Source organism: Pteropus alecto, unplaced genomic scaffold (assembly GCF_000325575.1).
Source record: "Pteropus alecto unplaced genomic scaffold, ASM32557v1 scaffold43, whole genome shotgun sequence".
In the NCBI taxonomy this organism is placed as follows: Eukaryota; Metazoa; Chordata; class Mammalia; order Chiroptera; family Pteropodidae; genus Pteropus; species Pteropus alecto.
In genome coordinates, this window is record NW_006435764.1 from 5,550,011 (window position 1) to 5,567,391 (window position 17,381).

At 58.7% G+C, this 17,381-nt stretch overlaps 2 protein-coding genes across 7 annotated transcripts in view; one reads left to right on the forward strand and one right to left on the reverse strand.

Moving 5' to 3' along the window:
* Nucleotides 1-6: 6 nt before the first annotated feature.
* Nucleotides 7-17,078, forward strand: LTBP3 (latent transforming growth factor beta binding protein 3). 6 transcript variants are annotated; one of them, XM_006911107.3, is made up of 28 exons: nt 7-147; nt 3,133-3,462; nt 3,617-3,819; nt 4,000-4,105; nt 4,287-4,379; nt 4,555-4,677; nt 5,136-5,294; nt 5,385-5,570; nt 6,152-6,168; nt 6,245-6,317; nt 6,493-6,579; nt 8,336-8,461; nt 8,545-8,676; nt 8,793-8,921; nt 9,149-9,271; nt 9,505-9,627; nt 12,400-12,522; nt 12,769-12,888; nt 13,824-13,952; nt 14,261-14,428; nt 14,609-14,692; nt 14,948-15,076; nt 15,172-15,309; nt 15,407-15,547; nt 15,700-15,861; nt 15,959-16,039; nt 16,125-16,256; nt 16,403-17,067. In XM_006911107.3, exons 1-28 carry the CDS (start codon nt 84-86, stop codon nt 16,552-16,554), a joined length of 3,633 nt encoding a protein of 1,210 aa, XP_006911169.1. In that variant the 5' UTR covers nt 7-83; the 3' UTR covers nt 16,555-17,067. The 6 variants fall into 6 exon arrangements, with proteins under 6 accessions (XP_006911169.1, XP_024901991.1, XP_024901990.1 ...); XM_025046221.1 differs by having other exon boundaries at nt 54-143; nt 16,403-17,031; XM_025046223.1 differs by lacking the exon at nt 15,407-15,547 and having other exon boundaries at nt 7-143; nt 16,403-17,078.
* SCYL1 (SCY1 like pseudokinase 1) overlaps nt 16,931-17,381 on the reverse strand; it is a 13,641-nt gene continuing 13,190 nt past the window's right edge. Inside the window, exons 18-19 of the mRNA XM_015588684.1 lie at nt 17,324-17,378; nt 16,931-17,195 (exon numbers count right to left, since the gene is read on the reverse strand). Coding sequence (XP_015444170.1) covers nt 17,071-17,195; nt 17,324-17,378 — 180 coding nt within the window. The 3' untranslated portion in view covers nt 16,931-17,070. The remainder of the gene's footprint in view (nt 17,196-17,323; nt 17,379-17,381) is intronic.

Genomic DNA, 17,381 nt, shown 5'->3' on the forward strand with positions numbered 1-17,381 from the left:
TCAAGGTGGTCTTTGCGCCGGTGATCTGCAAACGGACCTGTCTCAAGGGCCAGTGTCGGGACAGTTGTCAGCAGGGCTCCAACATGACGCTCATCGGAGAGAACGGCCACAGCACCGATACGCTCACGGGCTCCGGCTTCCGCGTGGGTGAGGGCCAGGGGGCACTGGCTGGGGGAGAGGTGCTGGGAACAGGACAGATGCTGGGAACATGGCAGAGTAGGTCCTATGACATCAGGGGCCAGGGGTACTGAGAGCAGCTCCCCGGGGACCTGGGGCCGGAGGAGCATCAGGGGGCTTGGGAGCCTGGAGTCCTGGGCCACAGCTGGGAGGGCTGCATGGCTTGCTTTGACTTTACAGCTCTGGGGGAGCGGTGAGGCCTCGGTGCGGGGTAGTGCTGGGGTCTTGTGTGACACAGGCCTTTAGGTAGGTGCTGGGTTCTGAGAGGTGGTCAGGGCCAGCACATATGCTTTGAGGAATGAGAGCTCTGGGCAGGAGTTTCCCGAGAAGGGGTGAATATCGCCCCAAGAAACAAACTTGCTGGAAGAAACAGGAAAAGTCTTAAAAATGTCTAAAGTCAGGCCTGCCAGGGGTAGACACCTTCATTCTCCCGGGGGAGGCACGGACATCAGGGCTGGGGGTGAGGGTCTTAGTTACTGGCAAGGTCTGGGAAGGGAGGGCTGTTGAGGCCCAACAAGTGGGGTGTAGGCCTGGAGGTAGGGGCCGGTTTAGATCCTCAGTCCCTCCTTTTCCTGGTGTCCCACCTATGCCATTATGGGGGTCATAAGCTTCAGAAGCCCTCAGAGTCTCCCACCAACAAGCCCTTATGACTCCCCAGTTTTTCCTGGAGCCCACCCCGTCCGCAGCATCTTTCTTCAAAGAGCCAGGCCTGGGGCTCAGCTCTCCTCCCCCAGATCCCTGTGGGCCAGGCGGAGGGAGGTGTCCCAGTAGTAATTACCCTCCTGACAGGGTAATTACGCCAGGCCCAGGATGGCACCAGCAAAACAGCCCCTCTTACATGTCCCTGTAGTCACAGGCCCACTCACAGACCCAAAGAACCCCACCAATGTGGTTCACAATTCTCGTGAGATGTGCGTGTATGTCTGTGCACACATGGCACACACACACAGGCATGCATGGGCTTTGGAGTGGCACACTGATTAAGTACATTTCTTTGTGCTGTTGTCTTGGGTGCGTGTCTCCAGTCAATATGGGAGTGTTTATCTGAGCCTATGTCAGAATGAGTCTGTGAGAGTGTGTGTGTTTATGTGTGTGCGAGACAAGATGACTATGCATGTGAGTATACGTGGGCCTGGCCTCCCAGGCCCCCTGGCCATCCTGCCCAGGCTTCTGTCTCCATCTGTGCTGCCCACATCCCCCAGGCTCGGCGCCCAGGCCACAGTGGGCGGGTGTCACTGGGAGGTCACCCTCACCGCTAAGAGTGACTCACTGGGAGGCAGGAAGGAGAGGATCCTGCCTCCCCCGGCCCAGGACACACCTCTTCTGCCCTGAAAGTCCTGGCCCCAAGAGGCCAAGCAGGATGGGCTGGGCTGGGATGCTCTTAGACAGGCCCTGGTGGCCGTGGATGAGGGTTGTCCTTCTGAAGTCCTTCAGGTGTCCAGGAGAGCAGCACCTGCACCTTCCCATCCTGGGAAGTGAGAGCAGCCCTGGGGCAGGCAGGAGAGGGGCTGGGTCTCAGGCCCCCAAGGCTGGATGTTGGATGTGAGTGTGGATGACAGAGTTCTCATTCTCTCGCTCAGTCACTCTTTCATTCATTTCCCCTGTACCTGGAACCCAGAGCTGAGGCAGACATGGCCCTACCCTTCAAAGCACCCTTTATAGTGTGGGAGACAGACGTGACTATAACCTAGTCAAGTGCCAGGCAGAGCTGGGGCAGAGGGTGATAACTGAGGAGCGGGAACAGGGTGGGAAGGGTATGAGGAGGAGAAGCTGACCCTGTGAGGATAAGATTTGAATATGTAGATGGGGAGACAGGGTTCTGAGGTGGAGTAGAGGGTATGAAACAAAGCCCTGCAGGCAGAGGATGTGCCTCCTTTGTAGGAGATAGATGAGTCCTGGGTGATGGGGTGCATATGGAAAATGGAGAGGGGTTGAGCGGAAAGAAAGTTTGTTCTGGGCCATGGAGAACCTTAACTGTCCCTGCAAGGAAGCCAGCCATGAGCAGGGGTGAGACTCCCAGGGCTTTGCCTGAGGCAGGTTTCTGAGGGGAGCAGGGTGCTGGGATATGGACAGGCAGAAGAGAGGCAGGAAGCCAGCGAGGAGTCTGGGTGGCAAGGCTGGGGCAGGAGAGGGGCAGAGGGCGTGGGGAGGAGGGGAGATGGATTCATAAGACAATACCGAGGCCGGAACTGGGCCGGGTGGGAGCAGGACAGACGGAGCCTCAAGGCTCTTATGAATGATCAGGGCAGGCAGGGTTCTCTGGTGGTCCAAGGTCAGAGGAGGTGGGGAGACAGGATGCTGATTTCTAACAGTGTCCCCTGAGTGGAGGTTCCTAAGAGAGGTCCCGGGAGCTGTAGCTACGTTGTGGGCATCGTTGGCAGTGGCGAGGTATGGGCCTTGGGATGGCAAGGCAGAGGGAGGAAAAGAGACAGCACTGGGAGAGTGCTGAGGCCTGAATTGGGGAGAATTTAGAATAGGAAGCGTTAGGTAGAGGCCACATTCCCAGGAAAGCCAGAGAAGGAAAAGGCGATTCCATCGGCATCATTTGCTACTGCATATTCAGTACCTTCTGTGCACCCAGCACTGTGCTAAGCATCTGCACGGGCATCACCTCATTCAGTAGACACATCCCCACAGATGAGGACGCTAAGGCACAGGGAGGGGAAGTAAGTTGCTCAGGGCCACACAGTTGGCACATGGTCTCCTAGCTAGGATTTAAGTCCAAGACTTAAAGCACCAGAAGCCAACCTGGGTAGGATGTTGGGGAGCATAGAAGGAGGGCAGTTTCTGTGTGTGTATGACACGTTACGAAAACCAGCTTCCCAAGGAGGACAGAGCCAGTGGGTGGCAAGGAAGCAGGAAAGCGGCAAGACAGGATGTGGGAGAGGGAATGGGCCTGGGCCTGGGTGCTGGGGGTGGGTTTGGCCTGGGCCCTGATACACCTCCCCTCCCCAGTGGTGTGCCCTCTGCCCTGCATGAACGGCGGTCAGTGCTCCTCCCGAAACCAGTGCCTGTGTCCCCCGGACTTCACGGGTCGCTTCTGCCAGGTGCCCGCCGGAGGAGCTGGCGGAGGCACCGGTGGTTCAGGCCCTGGGCTGGGCAGGGCCGGGGGCCTGTCCACAGGCGTGCTGCCGCCCCTGGCTCCGGAGAGCGAGTCTGTGGCCAGCAAGCACGCCATCTACGCGGTCCAGGTGATCGCCGATCCGCCCGGGCCCGGGGAGGGGCCCCCGGCTCAGCACGCGGCTTTCCTGGTGCCCCTCGGGCCAGGACAGATCTCAGCAGAAGGTACCGGGTGATGAACAGACCCCGGGAGGCTAAAGTGGGCGGGTGCTAGGGTGGTGGGACCCAGGCCGAAGCCATCCCTGCAGGAGCTCTGCAGGATCTTTGCGCTGCCACAGTGGTGCAGGACAGCCCTGAGGCCACCGTGCCCCGCCCCCAGTGCAGGCCCCGCCCCCTGTGGTGAACGTGCGCGTCCACCACCCACCCGAGGCCTCTGTCCAAGTGCACCGCATCGAGGGGCCAAACGCCGAGGGTCCAGCCCCCTCCCAGCACCTGCTACCGCACCCCAAGCCCCAGCATCCGCGGCCACCCACCCAGAAGCCTCTGGGCCGCTGCTTCCAGGACACGCTGCCCAAGCAGCCCGTGAGTGAATCCACAGTCCTGGCCGGGCTGGCCCTGCGGTCTCCCAGGGTTGCCTTGTCCCATCTCCTGGGGACTGCTCAAAACTGGAGGTCCGTGGGCTGAGGAGGCAGGAAAAGGGCCTCAGGAGGGAGGCCTGGTGGGGCCTGGGTGCCCGGTGACTGTCCATACTCCTCCCCCTAGTGTGGCAGCAATCCCCTCCCAGGCCTCACCAAGCAGGAGGACTGCTGCGGGAGCATCGGGACAGCCTGGGGCCAGAGCAAATGCCACAAGTGCCCCCAGCTGCAGTGTGAGTGCCTGTGCTCAGGGATGCCCTCTGCTGCACCCCTCCCAGCCCAGTGCAGCCTGCGTCTCCCACTGCCCACCAAATTCTTCTCTACGTCCCACTCTGCCCCTCCCCCATGCCCTCCCTGCACCCCCCTGCAGGCCACCCCCATGCCCTCCCCTGCCATACTCTCTTCTCTCTGCAGATACAGGGGTGCAGAAGCCAGGGCCTGTACGTGGGGAGGTGGGCGCTGACTGTCCCCAGGGCTACAAGAGACTCAACAGCACCCATTGCCAGGGTACAGCCAGATAGTAGATTCTGAGGGCTGGAGGGGCAGGACGGTTGTCCCTGGGGGAGATCCCAAGGCGGGCAAGGGAGGAGGCAGGGATGGGGCAGGACCCTGAGGTTCTTGGAGCAGCTTGCTGTCACCCTATGGCCCCAGACTAGAGGGACCAAACTCCCACTTACCACAGACATCAATGAGTGTGCAATGCCGGGCATGTGTCGCCATGGTGACTGCCTCAACAACCCTGGCTCCTATCGCTGCGTCTGCCCACCTGGCCATAGCTTGGGCCCCTCCCGCACGCAGTGCATCGGTGAGACTGGGTGCTCGGGTCCCTGGGAGAGCCCAAGGCACGGGCGGGAGGGGTAAGGCTACAAGCAGCAGGATCAGAGATCACAGTGGGATCAAGGGTTGACTACAGGAGGAGCAAGGCTCAGAGCAGATAGGATCAACATCAGCGGGGTCAAGAGTCACGTGAGATCTAGGGTTAGAGGTCACATGGGGTCAGGGACTATGTGGAGTCAGAGTCATATGAGATCATGGACTTGATGAGTAAGAGAGATAAAGTCTAGAGTACCTAGAATCAGGGGTCAATGGGGTCAATGGTCAGAGAGGTTTCAGAGACCTTTGAGGTCAAGGTCATATGGGGACAGGGGCCACATGAGGATCGAGGGTTATTTAGACTAAAGAGGTAAGGTCTGGAGCAGCTGGGAAGAGGGACGTGGGCAGCGTTCAGGCCCAGATGTGCATGCCTGTCACTGGCCCCTGCAGCAGACAAGCCGGAGGAGAAGAGCCTGTGTTTCCGCCTGGTGAGCCCTGAGCACCAGTGCCAGCATCCGCTGACCACGCGCCTCACCCGCCAGCTCTGCTGCTGCAGCGTCGGCAAGGCTTGGGGTGCGAGGTGCCAGCGCTGCCCAGCTGATGGCACTGGTGAGCCTGGGGCATGTGGAGCTAGGGGGCTGGCTGGCTGTGTGCCTGTCCAGGAAACACTCACTTCTCTGCCCCTTGCTCTGGCCACAGCTGCCTTCAAGGAGATCTGCCCAGCTGGAAAGGGGTACCACATCCTGACTTCCCACCAGACGCTCACCATTCAGGGAGAAAGTGACTTCTCCCTTTTCCTGCACCCTGACGGGCCACCCAAGCCCCAGCAGCTCCCTGAGAGCCCCAGCCGGGCGCCACCAAATGAGAACGCAGAGGAAGAGAGAGGTCTGACCTGACCCTTTCTATTCTCTGACAGATGGTGAACCCCTAGACCTGACTCCTTAACCCCTGATCCGTGGACGTGACCTCAGAGTCTCATCTCTAATTTCTAATCCCTGTCCTAACCATTGATCCCCAGAGCTAACCCTGTCACTTCTAATCAAGATTGTAGCCTTGGGATTTAACCCCTGATTGACAGACTCTGACCATCCATTGCCCTCCAGACTGATTCCTCTGACCCCAGAACCCCTTCCATTTCCAGGCCAGGGCATTGATGCAGCCCAAATGCTGGCCCTAGATCTGACCTTCTGACCCCTGACCCAGGGATTTGACCTTAGCTATAACCTCCTAAGCCTTGTTCTATAATTCACCGACTTTGACAAACCATCACCGGCATACCTGTTCCCCTGATCCGTAATGCAAACACTCCCTGATCCCAGGATCTAACCCTTGACCCTTGACCCTTGACCTAGAGACATGATTGTTGAACTATTAGAGAGCCTAACCACAAATACCCACTGTTGATCCCAAGCATGACTCCCTTCTCCCAGACCAACACTTAATGTCCCCATCTTCTTCCCTTTCAGGGGTGAGCACCGACTCAGTGAGTATGAGAACCCAGGCGGGAGGGACAGGGAAGTGAAGGAGACACAGAGGGCTTATGCTGCTGTCACCTGCAGCCAGTGATCGAGGAGCAGTCAGCACAGCAGAGTCACCCAACCGCCACCACATCTCCTGCCCGGCCCTACCCCGGTGAGATGGGCACTGCAGGGACCAGTCCTCAAGGGCTGTCACTGCCGGGGGAAGTTCATAGCCTAGGCACCAGGGGGCGGTGAAGCTGGGTGCGAAGTTCCCAGCTGATGGCCTATCAAGAGAGGGGCGGTTCTACCACCCTAACCCCCTGACGGGTGTGCGCTGCTGCCCCCAGAGCTGATTTCCCGGCCCTCGCCATCCACCGTGCGCTGGTTCCTGCCGGACTTGCCCCCGTTAGAGATCGCCCCTACTCAGGTCACAGGTAAGACCCGCCCACCTAGGCCACGCCCCGGGTAAACCACGCCTCCTAGCTTAGCTTTCCTCCCCTCCAGTCTCCTCCCAATCCTTCTGGAGTGATAGCCCACTTATCCAGGGCTTACTGTGTGCCAGGACCTGGGGACACCTCGGTGTGCAGCAGAGACCCTACTCCGCCCTCAAATGATCTGGGTATTAACGGTGGTCAATCCAGTCTTAAGGAATTTATTTCTTCAACAAATATTGAGCACTTACTATGTGCCAGGCACTGCTTAGGTTCTGGGGATATGGTAGTAAACAAAACAGACAAAATTCCTTGTCCTTGCTGAGTAGGCAGACAACAAAGAGATCGAGGAGTAAAAATCTAGTCTATCTCATGAATGCTAAGAAAAAATAAATCAGAGAAGAAGAAAGGAAGTCTGGGGGTTGTGATCATTTGTAGGGTGGCTATGAGAGAAGGCTTTCTGAGCAGGGCTGTAAGAATTGTTAGAAATTAAAGAGGAGAAGGTTGGTGAAAAATCATTCCAAGTGAAGTTAAGTTTGGGCAAAGGCATGGAAACATGAAACATGGTGGAGGAGGGAGAAACCACACACAGATCAGTGTTTCTGAACCAGGGGAGGGCCAGTGCATGGAGCCTTGTTAAGAGGCTTGGGTTTGATCCCAAAGGCTGTGGGGTTTCAGGCATCATAATAATTGCTAGCTAGCTATAGCTGAGTAACCGCCCTGTGCCAAGTATTGACCAAAGAGTTTTACATATTAAATATCATTTAGACTTCTCATACTCTGTGAAGTGGGCACTGTCGGCCTCATTTTTCCAATGAGAAACCTGAGGCTCAGAGAGGTTCAGTAAATTGCCCCAGATCATACAAGCTGAGCCAGATTCAAGCCCATATCTGTGTACTCCAAAGCCACAAGGGAGCTGCCAGCCTGATTGAAACCCAGAGGCTACATTTGCTCCTGGGATAAGGACTCAAGTGGAAGGTGGCTGCCCTGGAGGCCTGCCAACCCAGTGACAGCCCTGGGGCCTGTGGGAATGTGGAAGAGGAGACACCTGGTGAGGCTTCTCAGAGGAGGGGGATGCTAAGAATGCCTAGGGGGAGGCACTCTAGGCAAAGAGAACAGCCTACAAAAGCCCACTGGCCACATGTGTTTGGCATGGGGCAGAGTTCATCATCAAGGCCTGGGTCGCATGGGGTGAGGGCAGGGAGGGACCAAAAGGCAGAAGAGGTAGGAGGCAGGAAGTCCTGGGACTGATGACAAAGAGGACAGGGGAGTTCCTGGATGTCATGACCACCTGTGCACAACCATGGGGCAAGCCCCAATTCCCAGGAAGTCAGCTACCCCAAGGCAGGGGGAGGAAATCAACCATTCAGGAATGAAAGGCTCAGGTCCCTGAGGCAAGGGTGGATGAGCGTCACTGGGCTTGATATTAGTGTAACTGAGCCCGCAGGGTTTAAAATATCGAGGTGACTGTGGGCAGGGTATGGTGACTGGGGATAGAGTATCAAAGGTCTCGGATTTGAAGAGCTAGGGATGTCAGGGCCCTGGGATCATGGTTTGGGGTTTTCTGGGATGGAGGTGTTGGAAATCCTGGGACTGGAGTGTGGGTAAACAGGGGCCTGAGGCCACAGTGTGACCAGACTTAGGTATTCAGGCTTAGGAATGGGGTACAGAGGTTCGCACTGGGGACATAGCAGAAAGTGAGTGCGCCCGGCTCAGTTTCCTGACCTGCCACCCCCAAACTCCCCACCTTGGTCCGCAGAGACAGATGAGTGTCGGCTCAACCAGAACATCTGTGGCCACGGGGAGTGCATCCAGGGCCCCTCCGGCTACTCCTGCCATTGCAACCCTGGCTACCGGTCGCACCCGCAGCAGCACTACTGCGTGGGTGAGCGGGGCGGGTGGGTGGCCCAGGGTGGCCTTGGCTCCCGGAACCCCTTTGACGTCTCCCTGCCTGCGCGTCCTTCTCAGATGTGAACGAGTGCGAGGCAGAGCCGTGCGGCGCCGGCAGAGGCATTTGCATGAACACGGGCGGCTCCTACAACTGCCATTGCAACCGCGGCTACCGCCTGCACGTGGGCGCTGGGGGGCGCTCGTGCGTGGGTGAGCGAGGCCCGGGCTGAGTGCCTGCGGGGGTTGGGGGTGGGGTGGGCTCTAATCCCAGCCACCGCGGAATCCCCTCCGCGGCCCTCTGTTCGCGCCCCCTTCCTCCCACTCAGACCTGAACGAATGCGCCAAGCCCCACCTGTGCGGCGACGGCGGCTTCTGCATCAACTTTCCGGGTCACTACAAGTGCAACTGCTACCCTGGCTACCGGCTCAAAGCCTCCCGACCGCCCGTGTGTGAAGGTGCGGGAGACGCCATCCAGACGGACGGGGCGCCTCAGCTGTCCCTCGATCTGAGCTGGGGGAGGAGGGCCTGAACTGTCTCTGCCCGGCTCAGGGCCTCTCACAGATTAGGGTCTGGGAGTCAATTCGCCTTTTTGATATGTGACGGAGGGAGGCCCTTCATAGGACTCTGAGCGCCTGGCCGGCTACATTGTCCCTAAAAGGTCCTCCTTCTCCCTCCTGCGCAGACATCGACGAGTGCCGAGACCCTAGCTCCTGCCCGGATAGCAAATGCGAGAACAAACCCGGGAGCTTCAAGTGCATTGCCTGTCAGCCCGGCTACCGCAGCCAGGGGGGCGGGGCCTGCCGCGGTGAGGGCGGGATCTGGGCCCAGGAGAGGGTAAGAGGGCGGGGCTTTGAAGGTAAACAAGAGGGACCCGTCCCCGAGTTGCCCCCAAGATGGGGCCGAGTCCGGCTCCGGACCGTGTAGGGGCGAAGCCTCCCAGGGATAGAGGTCTCCCAATCCGGGGCATAGGGAACCCCCACGCCAGCACAGCGTACTGAGCGGCGGGACAGAGTCTGAGACCAGCCTTCTTCGCCGCAGATGTGAATGAGTGCGCCGAGGGCAGCCCCTGCTCGCCCGGCTGGTGCGAGAACCTCCCGGGCTCCTTCCGCTGCACGTGCGCCCAGGGCTACGCGCCCGCGCCGGACGGCCGCAGTTGCCTGGGTGAGCTGCGGCCCCACCACTGGAAGCACCTGCCACCCACTCAGGCGCCGAAGCTGGGGACTGGGTCACTTGGTCTCTCAGACGGGTGGGGAGGAGGTAGCCAATTCACCCCTCGGTTCACTGATCCTTCACTCATTTTCTCAGCGAACCTGACCAAGGCAGGGCCTCCAGAATTGTTACCTCGTAAGAGTCTCATGAGGCAAGGCTTGAAGCTGTATTTGCAAAGCCCGTTACTGAAATTTGAAGGAAAAAAAGATATAAAAGAACAGGAGGGGTAGGTTTAGTGGCACTAATGTTTCCTGTGTACCAAGAGGCTGGCTGAGGACTGGGATTCAAAAAACTAGGGAACGTGAGACTCAGACTGTAGAGCACAGGGCTGTGGGCCTGGGTGGAATTGGGGTGCTCGTGGGAAATAAGCGAGGCTTGGGAGGAGGGGAGGTCTGAATTGTCTTAAAAGATCAGTAGGAATTAGCCAAGCAAAGAAAGGTGAGAGGAAACAGCACGCCAGGCAGAGGGCTCAGCACCGGGGGACTCAAAGGTGAAAAACAGCTCGGAGCGTGCAGGGGACTGTAAACCACAAGCAGGGGATGGGGGCCGAGGCTGGCTGAAAGGCAGGTCCCCATCCCTTACAGAATTCCCTAAGCCCCGCTCCTCAGGGGGTCGAGCTTCATCCTGAGGGCATTAAGAGGCACCTGAAATATTTTAAGGAGAAGAATAACAAGATTCACCAGTTGCTAGAAAGTTCCCTGACACCAAGTGTGGACAATGGCCAGAGGTCTGTTCGAGAGACTCAGGACAGAGATATTGGTGGATGTGATGAGAGTAGCGGCCTCAGGATGGTCACGACATGATGCGCTATTAGAGAAATATTAGAGCAAATTACCTGGGCCTGTTCATTGGGTATCCAGGTGAGGGAGAGAGGGGAGTGAGGGACCCTCCAGGTTTCTGGTCTGGGCGACTCAATGGGTAGTGCCGTTCACTGGGGTAGGGTCCCCAGGAGTGGGGCATGTCTGAGAAGAAAGACACTAAGTTTCATATTGGATGAGTTGAGTGAGTGGTCCCAGGAGGCCTCTTGGCTGGAGATGCCAGCAGAGGATGGGCCATACAGGTTGAAAGCCTTGGGCCTGACACACCCACTCAGAACTGTGGACTGTGGAGGCTGTGGAACTTTAGGGTGCACCCGCTCAGCCAGGGAGGGTGAGTCCAGTGAGAGAAACCTCGGCAGAGCCTTGGGGACACTGCCACATCAGTGGCAGACAGGGGACTAGGAATGGGAAGTGCAGATGGAGGGGTGGTGGGAGGGCCCAGGGAGCACCAGCTGAGCAGCTAGGGAGCGGAGGCTTCTAGGGCAGAGGAGGATGAGCTAAATGCAATAGAGAGGTTCTTGTAAAATAAGAACTGGTGGCATGATAAGGTCCCTGGTGGCCTTGGCAGGGTGGCTTTTGTAACGCGACAGCAGGCCAGGAGATACAGGCAGCACATGAAGAACCGAGAGCTGGAGTCACTGGGTGGGGTTTAGGGCTGTAGGCCGAGGAGGAGATGTCAGGAAGGTGGGGGAGGGGACAACAGGGGCAGCTGGGAGATGAGCCATGGACAGGACAAGGGACATCTCTTGCTCTAACAGGAGCAAGAAGGGAATAGATGTAGACAGTGATTTTCAGGAAGTTAAAGGAGATTACCCTTAATTCTCTCGATGGACAGTAAAGGGCCAAGTTGAGTAGGAGACATGAGAACAGTCTAGGTCTGAAATTGCCCAAAGGGCTTTCCAGAAGTCAAGGCTTGAGAAGAGGGGAGAGGGTGGCACTAGCCACACTGAAGATCTGGCCAGGCCCTGTGTACTCAACTTGGTGGCTGGCTCCAGCCCCACTCAGCACCCAGAATCTGGAGGCCTAGAGGCAGGCCATGGCTCTGACCTTGCCACACCAGTGAAGAAGAAGAGGTGTTTATGGGCCCCTGTGAGAGAAGGTGGAGACCAGCCGAGGTGGTGGGAAGGAAGCAGCATGTGAGACTTGCCCAAGGTGGGGCAGATCCGAGCCCTTTGTCCCAAGAGCGAATAGCTGGCTTGGAGGTAAAGGTCACAGGAACTGAGGGATCAAGGAATGTAAGGTCAGAGGCTGGGTCTGGCTGTCCACATGGATGCTGGAAACTCCTAGGAAGGAGAGGAAGGCAGAGGAGAGGGACTAGGAAGGTGACTACTGGCAGCAATAGAATAGAGAAGGTGGAGGCTGGTATGGGGGCCAAGAGCACCTCCGAGGAAGAGCATGGTTTGAAAGGGGTCTAGGGTGTGGGGAGCGACCAGCATCCACCAGAAAGGACTTCAGAGAAGCATTTTCTCAGGGGCAGGAGGAGCCAAGTTCCTTTACTGCACAAGCAGAAGAAATTATTCTGTGACAAGGACAAAGACATAGGGGAGCTTATTCACATGGAAAGGAAGGGAGCCGTGGCAGGTGGGGGAAGGGTAAGAGCAGAAGTGAGCATCTGGGGCAAGGTAGCCCAAGGGAGTATGGGAAGAGGGGATGCGGGAGGTGCCTCTTGCTTGGTGAGGGTGAGGCCCAAGCTCTTTGGAATCAGGCCCAGCCAGGGTCCCTGGCAGTACCTGGCCTGTCACCAGGGCATGGTGTGCCACACAGGAGTGGGGTGAGGGTCCCATGCTTCCCATGAGGTCTTCTGGCCTCAGCTCTCATGCTCCAGGCCATGGGCAGGAGTGGGAAAAGAGCAGCAGAGGCCCGAGATCCCCCCATTCTGACCCTCTGATACCCCTGTGCCCTGCAGATGTGGACGAGTGCGAGGCTGGGGATGTGTGTGACAACGGCATCTGCACCAACACGCCAGGCTCCTTTCAGTGTCAGTGCCTCTCTGGCTACCATCTGTCAAGGGACCGGAGCCGCTGTGAGGGTAAGGGGGGGCTGGAGGGCTGGAGGGCTGATTTGTTCCTCCCTACCCCAGAACCTCCACTGCTTAGGCCCCAAGTTCAGGGGCTACCTAGAAACAAGCCAGGCACTATCGTGTCCAGCCCCCATTCAGATCTGAGATGGGGCTGGGGTGTGGGTCCCACCCAGGACTCTGCGATGAGTCTTGGCAGCTTCAGGTTATATAAGAGCGTCAGCGCCCAAGATTTTCTACCTGTTTGATCCTCTACAGACATCGATGAGTGTGACTTCCCTGCAGCCTGCATTGGGGGTGATTGCATCAACACCAATGGCTCCTACCGATGTCTCTGTCCCCAGGGGCACCGGCTGGTAGGCGGCAGGAAGTGCCAAGGTATGGGGGGACTGGGTGTGAGCTCCTGAGGAGGAATGGCAGGGAGCAGTCATCTCCTAGACACACTGTTAATCTGTCTGTCTGTCCCTCTATCCATCCACTCAGTCATCCTTCCACTCTTTCACCCAGAATAACAATAATGGTAACAACGACAACGACAGTAATTACATGGTGCATACTATGTGCCAGCTCACCCTTATATGTATTCATTCAACAAGAGCGTTCTGAGAATCTACTTTTTGCCAGGTTCTGTACTGTGTACTAGGGTCTAAGCAATGACTCAGGGCTCCCAGCTAGAGGAGGATGACATGTAAATTGATTCTTACAGTTCAGGATGCTGGGTGCCAAAAGAGATCTGAACTAGTGATTAATTGCCGTGGGGAGGTGACAGGTGAATCGGAACTTGAAGCATAAATAGGTTCTCTAAGCAGAGAGAAGCATGGGATGGTATTCCAGGCCCAAAGAACAGTATTTGCAAAGCACAGAGATCTGGAAGGAGTTGGTGGTTTTTAGGGGAGAATAGATACTGTGCTCTGAACATAGAGTTGAGGGTGTTAGTGTTTTAGAGTAAAGGGTGATGAAACTTACAGATCTTGGGAGATCAAGCTCAAAAGTTCTCAAATGCTGAGCTGAGAGTTCGGACTTTGTTCTGTTGTCAGTGGGAGACATTGGTTTTATGAATAACGTAGTGAATGTGGACTGACCATCCGCTCACAATAGTTGCAAATTCACTTCCAGGATTCATGAAGTCTCCTTACATTCACACATCTACCCACATGCAGACAAACACGAGTGGACTTTCTGTTGTGTGTACTTTGCAATCAAAATGGAAATTTGGGTTCTGTACTCGTGTGAGGCCCCTGAGGCTCACCCCCAGGCAAAGAGGGGCTTGTTTCCCTCTGAGCAGCCCTTCCAGCCCCCCTCGCCCCCCACAGACATAGATGAGTGCAGCCAGGACCCAGGTCTGTGCCTTCCCCACGGGGCCTGTGAGAACCTGCAGGGCTCCTACATCTGTGTCTGCGACGAAGGCTTCACCCTCACCCAGGACCAGCATGGATGTGAGGGTGAGTACCTCCAGGCTCCCTCCTCTGACTGGACAACTCCCCTGAGCTGCAGCTGGGTTTCAGAGATGTGTCCTGGTCCCACCCTCTGGAATTTGGGGCACAGGAAGAAATCTCTTTTGCCTGAGAGAGTCCCAGTGGGGCCGGAACTGGTGGGAGGGCCCTGAATACCACATTGAAGATGGAGCTTGGCTCTCACAGGGCAGCTGTGGGGAGCCACGGAATGTAGGGAGCAGAGGATGAGGCTGGTGGGTAGCGTGGACAGGCAGAGACAGTCTGCGGGACTCTGAGCTGCCCTCCCCTCCCCTCAGAGGTGGAGCAGCCCCACCACAAGAAGGAATGCTACCTTAACTTCGATGACACGGTGTTCTGCGACAGTGTACTGGCTACCAATGTCACTCAGCAAGAGTGCTGCTGCTCGCTGGGGGCCGGCTGGGGAGACCACTGCGAGATCTATCCCTGCCCAGTCTACAGCTCAGGTCTGGAGGCGCAGGCCCTCCCCCTTCCTAGGGCCTCGGTTTCTTTATTAGGAAAAGGATTGTGGGGATTGGCCCTTCCGTGGGAAGGTGGGCAGTGAGGCGGAGGGCTCCGATCTAAGCCCCACGGCCGGCTCGCACGCACTCAGTCCTCCCTCCTTCCTTCCCGCTCTCTGCACGCAGCTGAGTTCCACAGCCTCTGCCCGGACGGGAAGGGCTACACCCAGGACAACAACATTGTCAACTACGGCATTCCGGCCCACCGAGGTAAGCCCTGGAGGCTCCGCCCACCGAGGTTTGGGCCTCCTGGACCCCGCGGGTGCTGACTTGGTCTGTTGTGGAGCTTCTTGCCGCCACGGTCTTCCCCGCCCTTCAGTAAGCCCCGCCCCATCACTCACGTCAGCCTCTCCCGCTGAGTTTGCTTGGCTTCCTCCGAAATCCTCGCTCACTGGTCCCGGGCTTGCCGGGCCTGTGGCCCCGCAGGTAGAGGCCGCTAGATGCCCAACACTTGTCTCTCCGCAGACATCGACGAGTGCGTATTGTTCGGAGCGGAGATCTGCAAGGAGGGCAAGTGCGTGAACACGCAGCCCGGCTACGAGTGCTATTGCAAGCAAGGCTTCTACTACGACGGGAACCTGCTGGAGTGCGTGGGTGAGTGCGGCAGGCCCGGAGGCCGTGGGAAGGCAGCTGGGAGACACGCGCGACTCCCGGCTGGTTGCTACTACTCGCGCTTTTCCTCCCTGCAGATGTGGACGAGTGCTTGGACGAGTCCAACTGCCGCAATGGAGTGTGCGAGAACACACGCGGTGGCTACCGCTGTGCCTGCACGCCCCCAGCCGAGTACAGCCCGGCGCAGCGCCAGTGTCTGAGCCCGGAGGAGATGGGTGAGGCCCCGGCTTGTGGGATGGGCAAACCGGAGAAGGGGAGGGCCCCGGGCCGAGCTGTGACCGCCACTCCCACCCATCCCCTCGCTGCCCGTAGACGTGGACGAGTGCCAGGACCCCGCAGCCTGCCGCCCTGGCCGCTGCGTCAACCTGCCAGGCTCCTATCGCTGCGAGTGCCGCCTGCCCTGGGTGCCTGGGCCCTCCGGCCGTGACTGCCAGCTGCCCGAGAGCCCGGCTGGTGAGGGCGAGGGTCGTCCCGGGCCGACTCCAGGGCCCTGTCTGCCGTGCGGAGCCCTGGGACTGCAGCTCCCGCGCGAGCGGGGTGGAGCGCAGGCGGGCCGTTCTTGGTTCAGTTTGGGCTCCTCCCTGACGCCGGGTCCCCCTCCACAGAGCGTGCCCCGGAGCGGAGGGATGTGTGCTGGGGTCAGCGTGAAGAGGATGGCATGTGCGCGGGCCCCCTGGCTGGGCCCACCCTCACCTTCGATGACTGCTGCTGTCGCCAGGGCCGCGGTTGGGGCGCCCAGTGCCGCCCGTGCCCTCCGCGCGGTGCTGGTGAGCCGGCTGGGGGCTGGAAAGGATTGGCCGGAGCAAGTATGGGGGTGGAAGTCGGGGTGCATTGATCACACTGACCACTGATCACCCCTCCCAGGGTCCCAGTGCCCGACGTCGCAGAGTGAGAGCAATTCCTTCTGGGACGCAAGCCCCCTGCTCTTGGGGAAGCCCCCGCGAGGTGAACATAGGGGGAGGGGACAGAGGCGGGGTTGTGGCCATCGCTGGGGGTGGTGTTAATGTCCTCGTTCTCCTGGCCGGCGCAGAAGAGGACAGCTCAGAGGAGGATTCGGACGAGTGCCGCTGCGTTAGCGGTCGCTGCGTACCACGGCCAGGCGGTGCAGTGTGCGAGTGTCCCGGTGGTTTCCAGCTTGACGCCTCCCGAGCACGCTGTGTTGGTGAGCGCGAGGCCGGGACAAGGGAGGGAAGGGGGTGGAGCTGCAGAGGGGGTGGGGCCTTGTAGAACCTACCCGGGCCAGAAGCTAAGGGGGTGGTGTGGCTCTGGCGCCCTTGCTAAGTCCACATCTGTCACCCTCACCACCAGACATAGACGAGTGCCGAGAGCTGAACCAGCGCGGGCTGCTGTGCAAGAGCGAGCGCTGCGTGAACACGAGCGGTTCCTTCCGCTGCGTCTGCAAAGCCGGCTTCGCGCGCAGCCGCCAGCACGGGGCCTGCGTGCCCCAGCGCCGCCGCTGACTCCGCCATTGGCCTGGACCTTGGTGATCACTGAGCGGTTTCCGCCCGACACTGGGGCGAGCTCGACCCAGGCTTCTGCCTGGACTCCAGGCTCGGACCCAGGGACCCTCCGGGCCCGCAGACCCCGTCTAGAGCCCAGTGTCCCAAAGGCGCCCATTGGGCTCTACCTGGTTTACAAGCGGATGTTGGGTCTCCAGGGCGCCAGCGGCCTTCCTCCCAGAGAGCGTTTTCTAGAAACTGATAAATCAGATCGTGCCTCTTTACTCTTGGCTTTCAAAGCAAATTGATGTTGGTGTCCTTGGTGGGTGCGGACTCCACAGGGCAGTGCCAGACCTTAGCCTCCTCAGAGGGGCCAGACTGAGCCCAGCACAGGGAGTGTGAAATAGAATTTATTGTGGCTCTGATTATGTACACGTGAGATGTGCCTGGCCAGGCTGGCCGGGCTCGCATGGTTTGTACAATAAATACATCCGCGGGGCCTGCTGTCCATGTCCTGGAAGCGCCCACACAAGAGGTTCAGTCCAGCTTCCGGGTTCCCAGCTTCATGGGGCCCTTGGCCGCTTTCTTCTCGGCGCGTTTTGCCTCCATCTCCCGCCGACGCTCCTCGCGCTTCTTCCGGGCCAGCTCGGCCTTCAGCTGCCCTGGGAACAGGAAGGGGAGGCAGGCCGAGGGGGTCAGGTCCACCTGGGTCTCAGCTCTCAAGCCCATCCTCCTGGCGGGGTGGGGTGGAGACTGCCCTAGTATCAGTCTTCCCAGGGGAAGCACTTACGGTTCTCTGTCTCCAGGCCCTCCCAGTTGTCATCGCCCCACGGGTCGGGTCTTCGCTG

What these genes read in the sequence shown, in the direction of transcription:
- LTBP3 (XM_006911107.3), top strand. Translation starts at nt 84, where the DNA reads ATGACGCTCATCGGAGAGAACGGCCACAGCACCGATACGCTCACGGGC. An exon ending in GCAGCAGCACTACTGCGTGG is followed by an intron (nt 8,462 to 8,544) that starts GTGAGCGGGGCG and finishes CGTCCTTCTCAG; the next exon opens with ATGTGAACGAGTGCGAGGCA. An exon ending in GGACCAGCATGGATGTGAGG is followed by an intron (nt 13,953 to 14,260) that starts GTGAGTACCTCC and finishes CCCTCCCCTCAG; the next exon opens with AGGTGGAGCAGCCCCACCAC.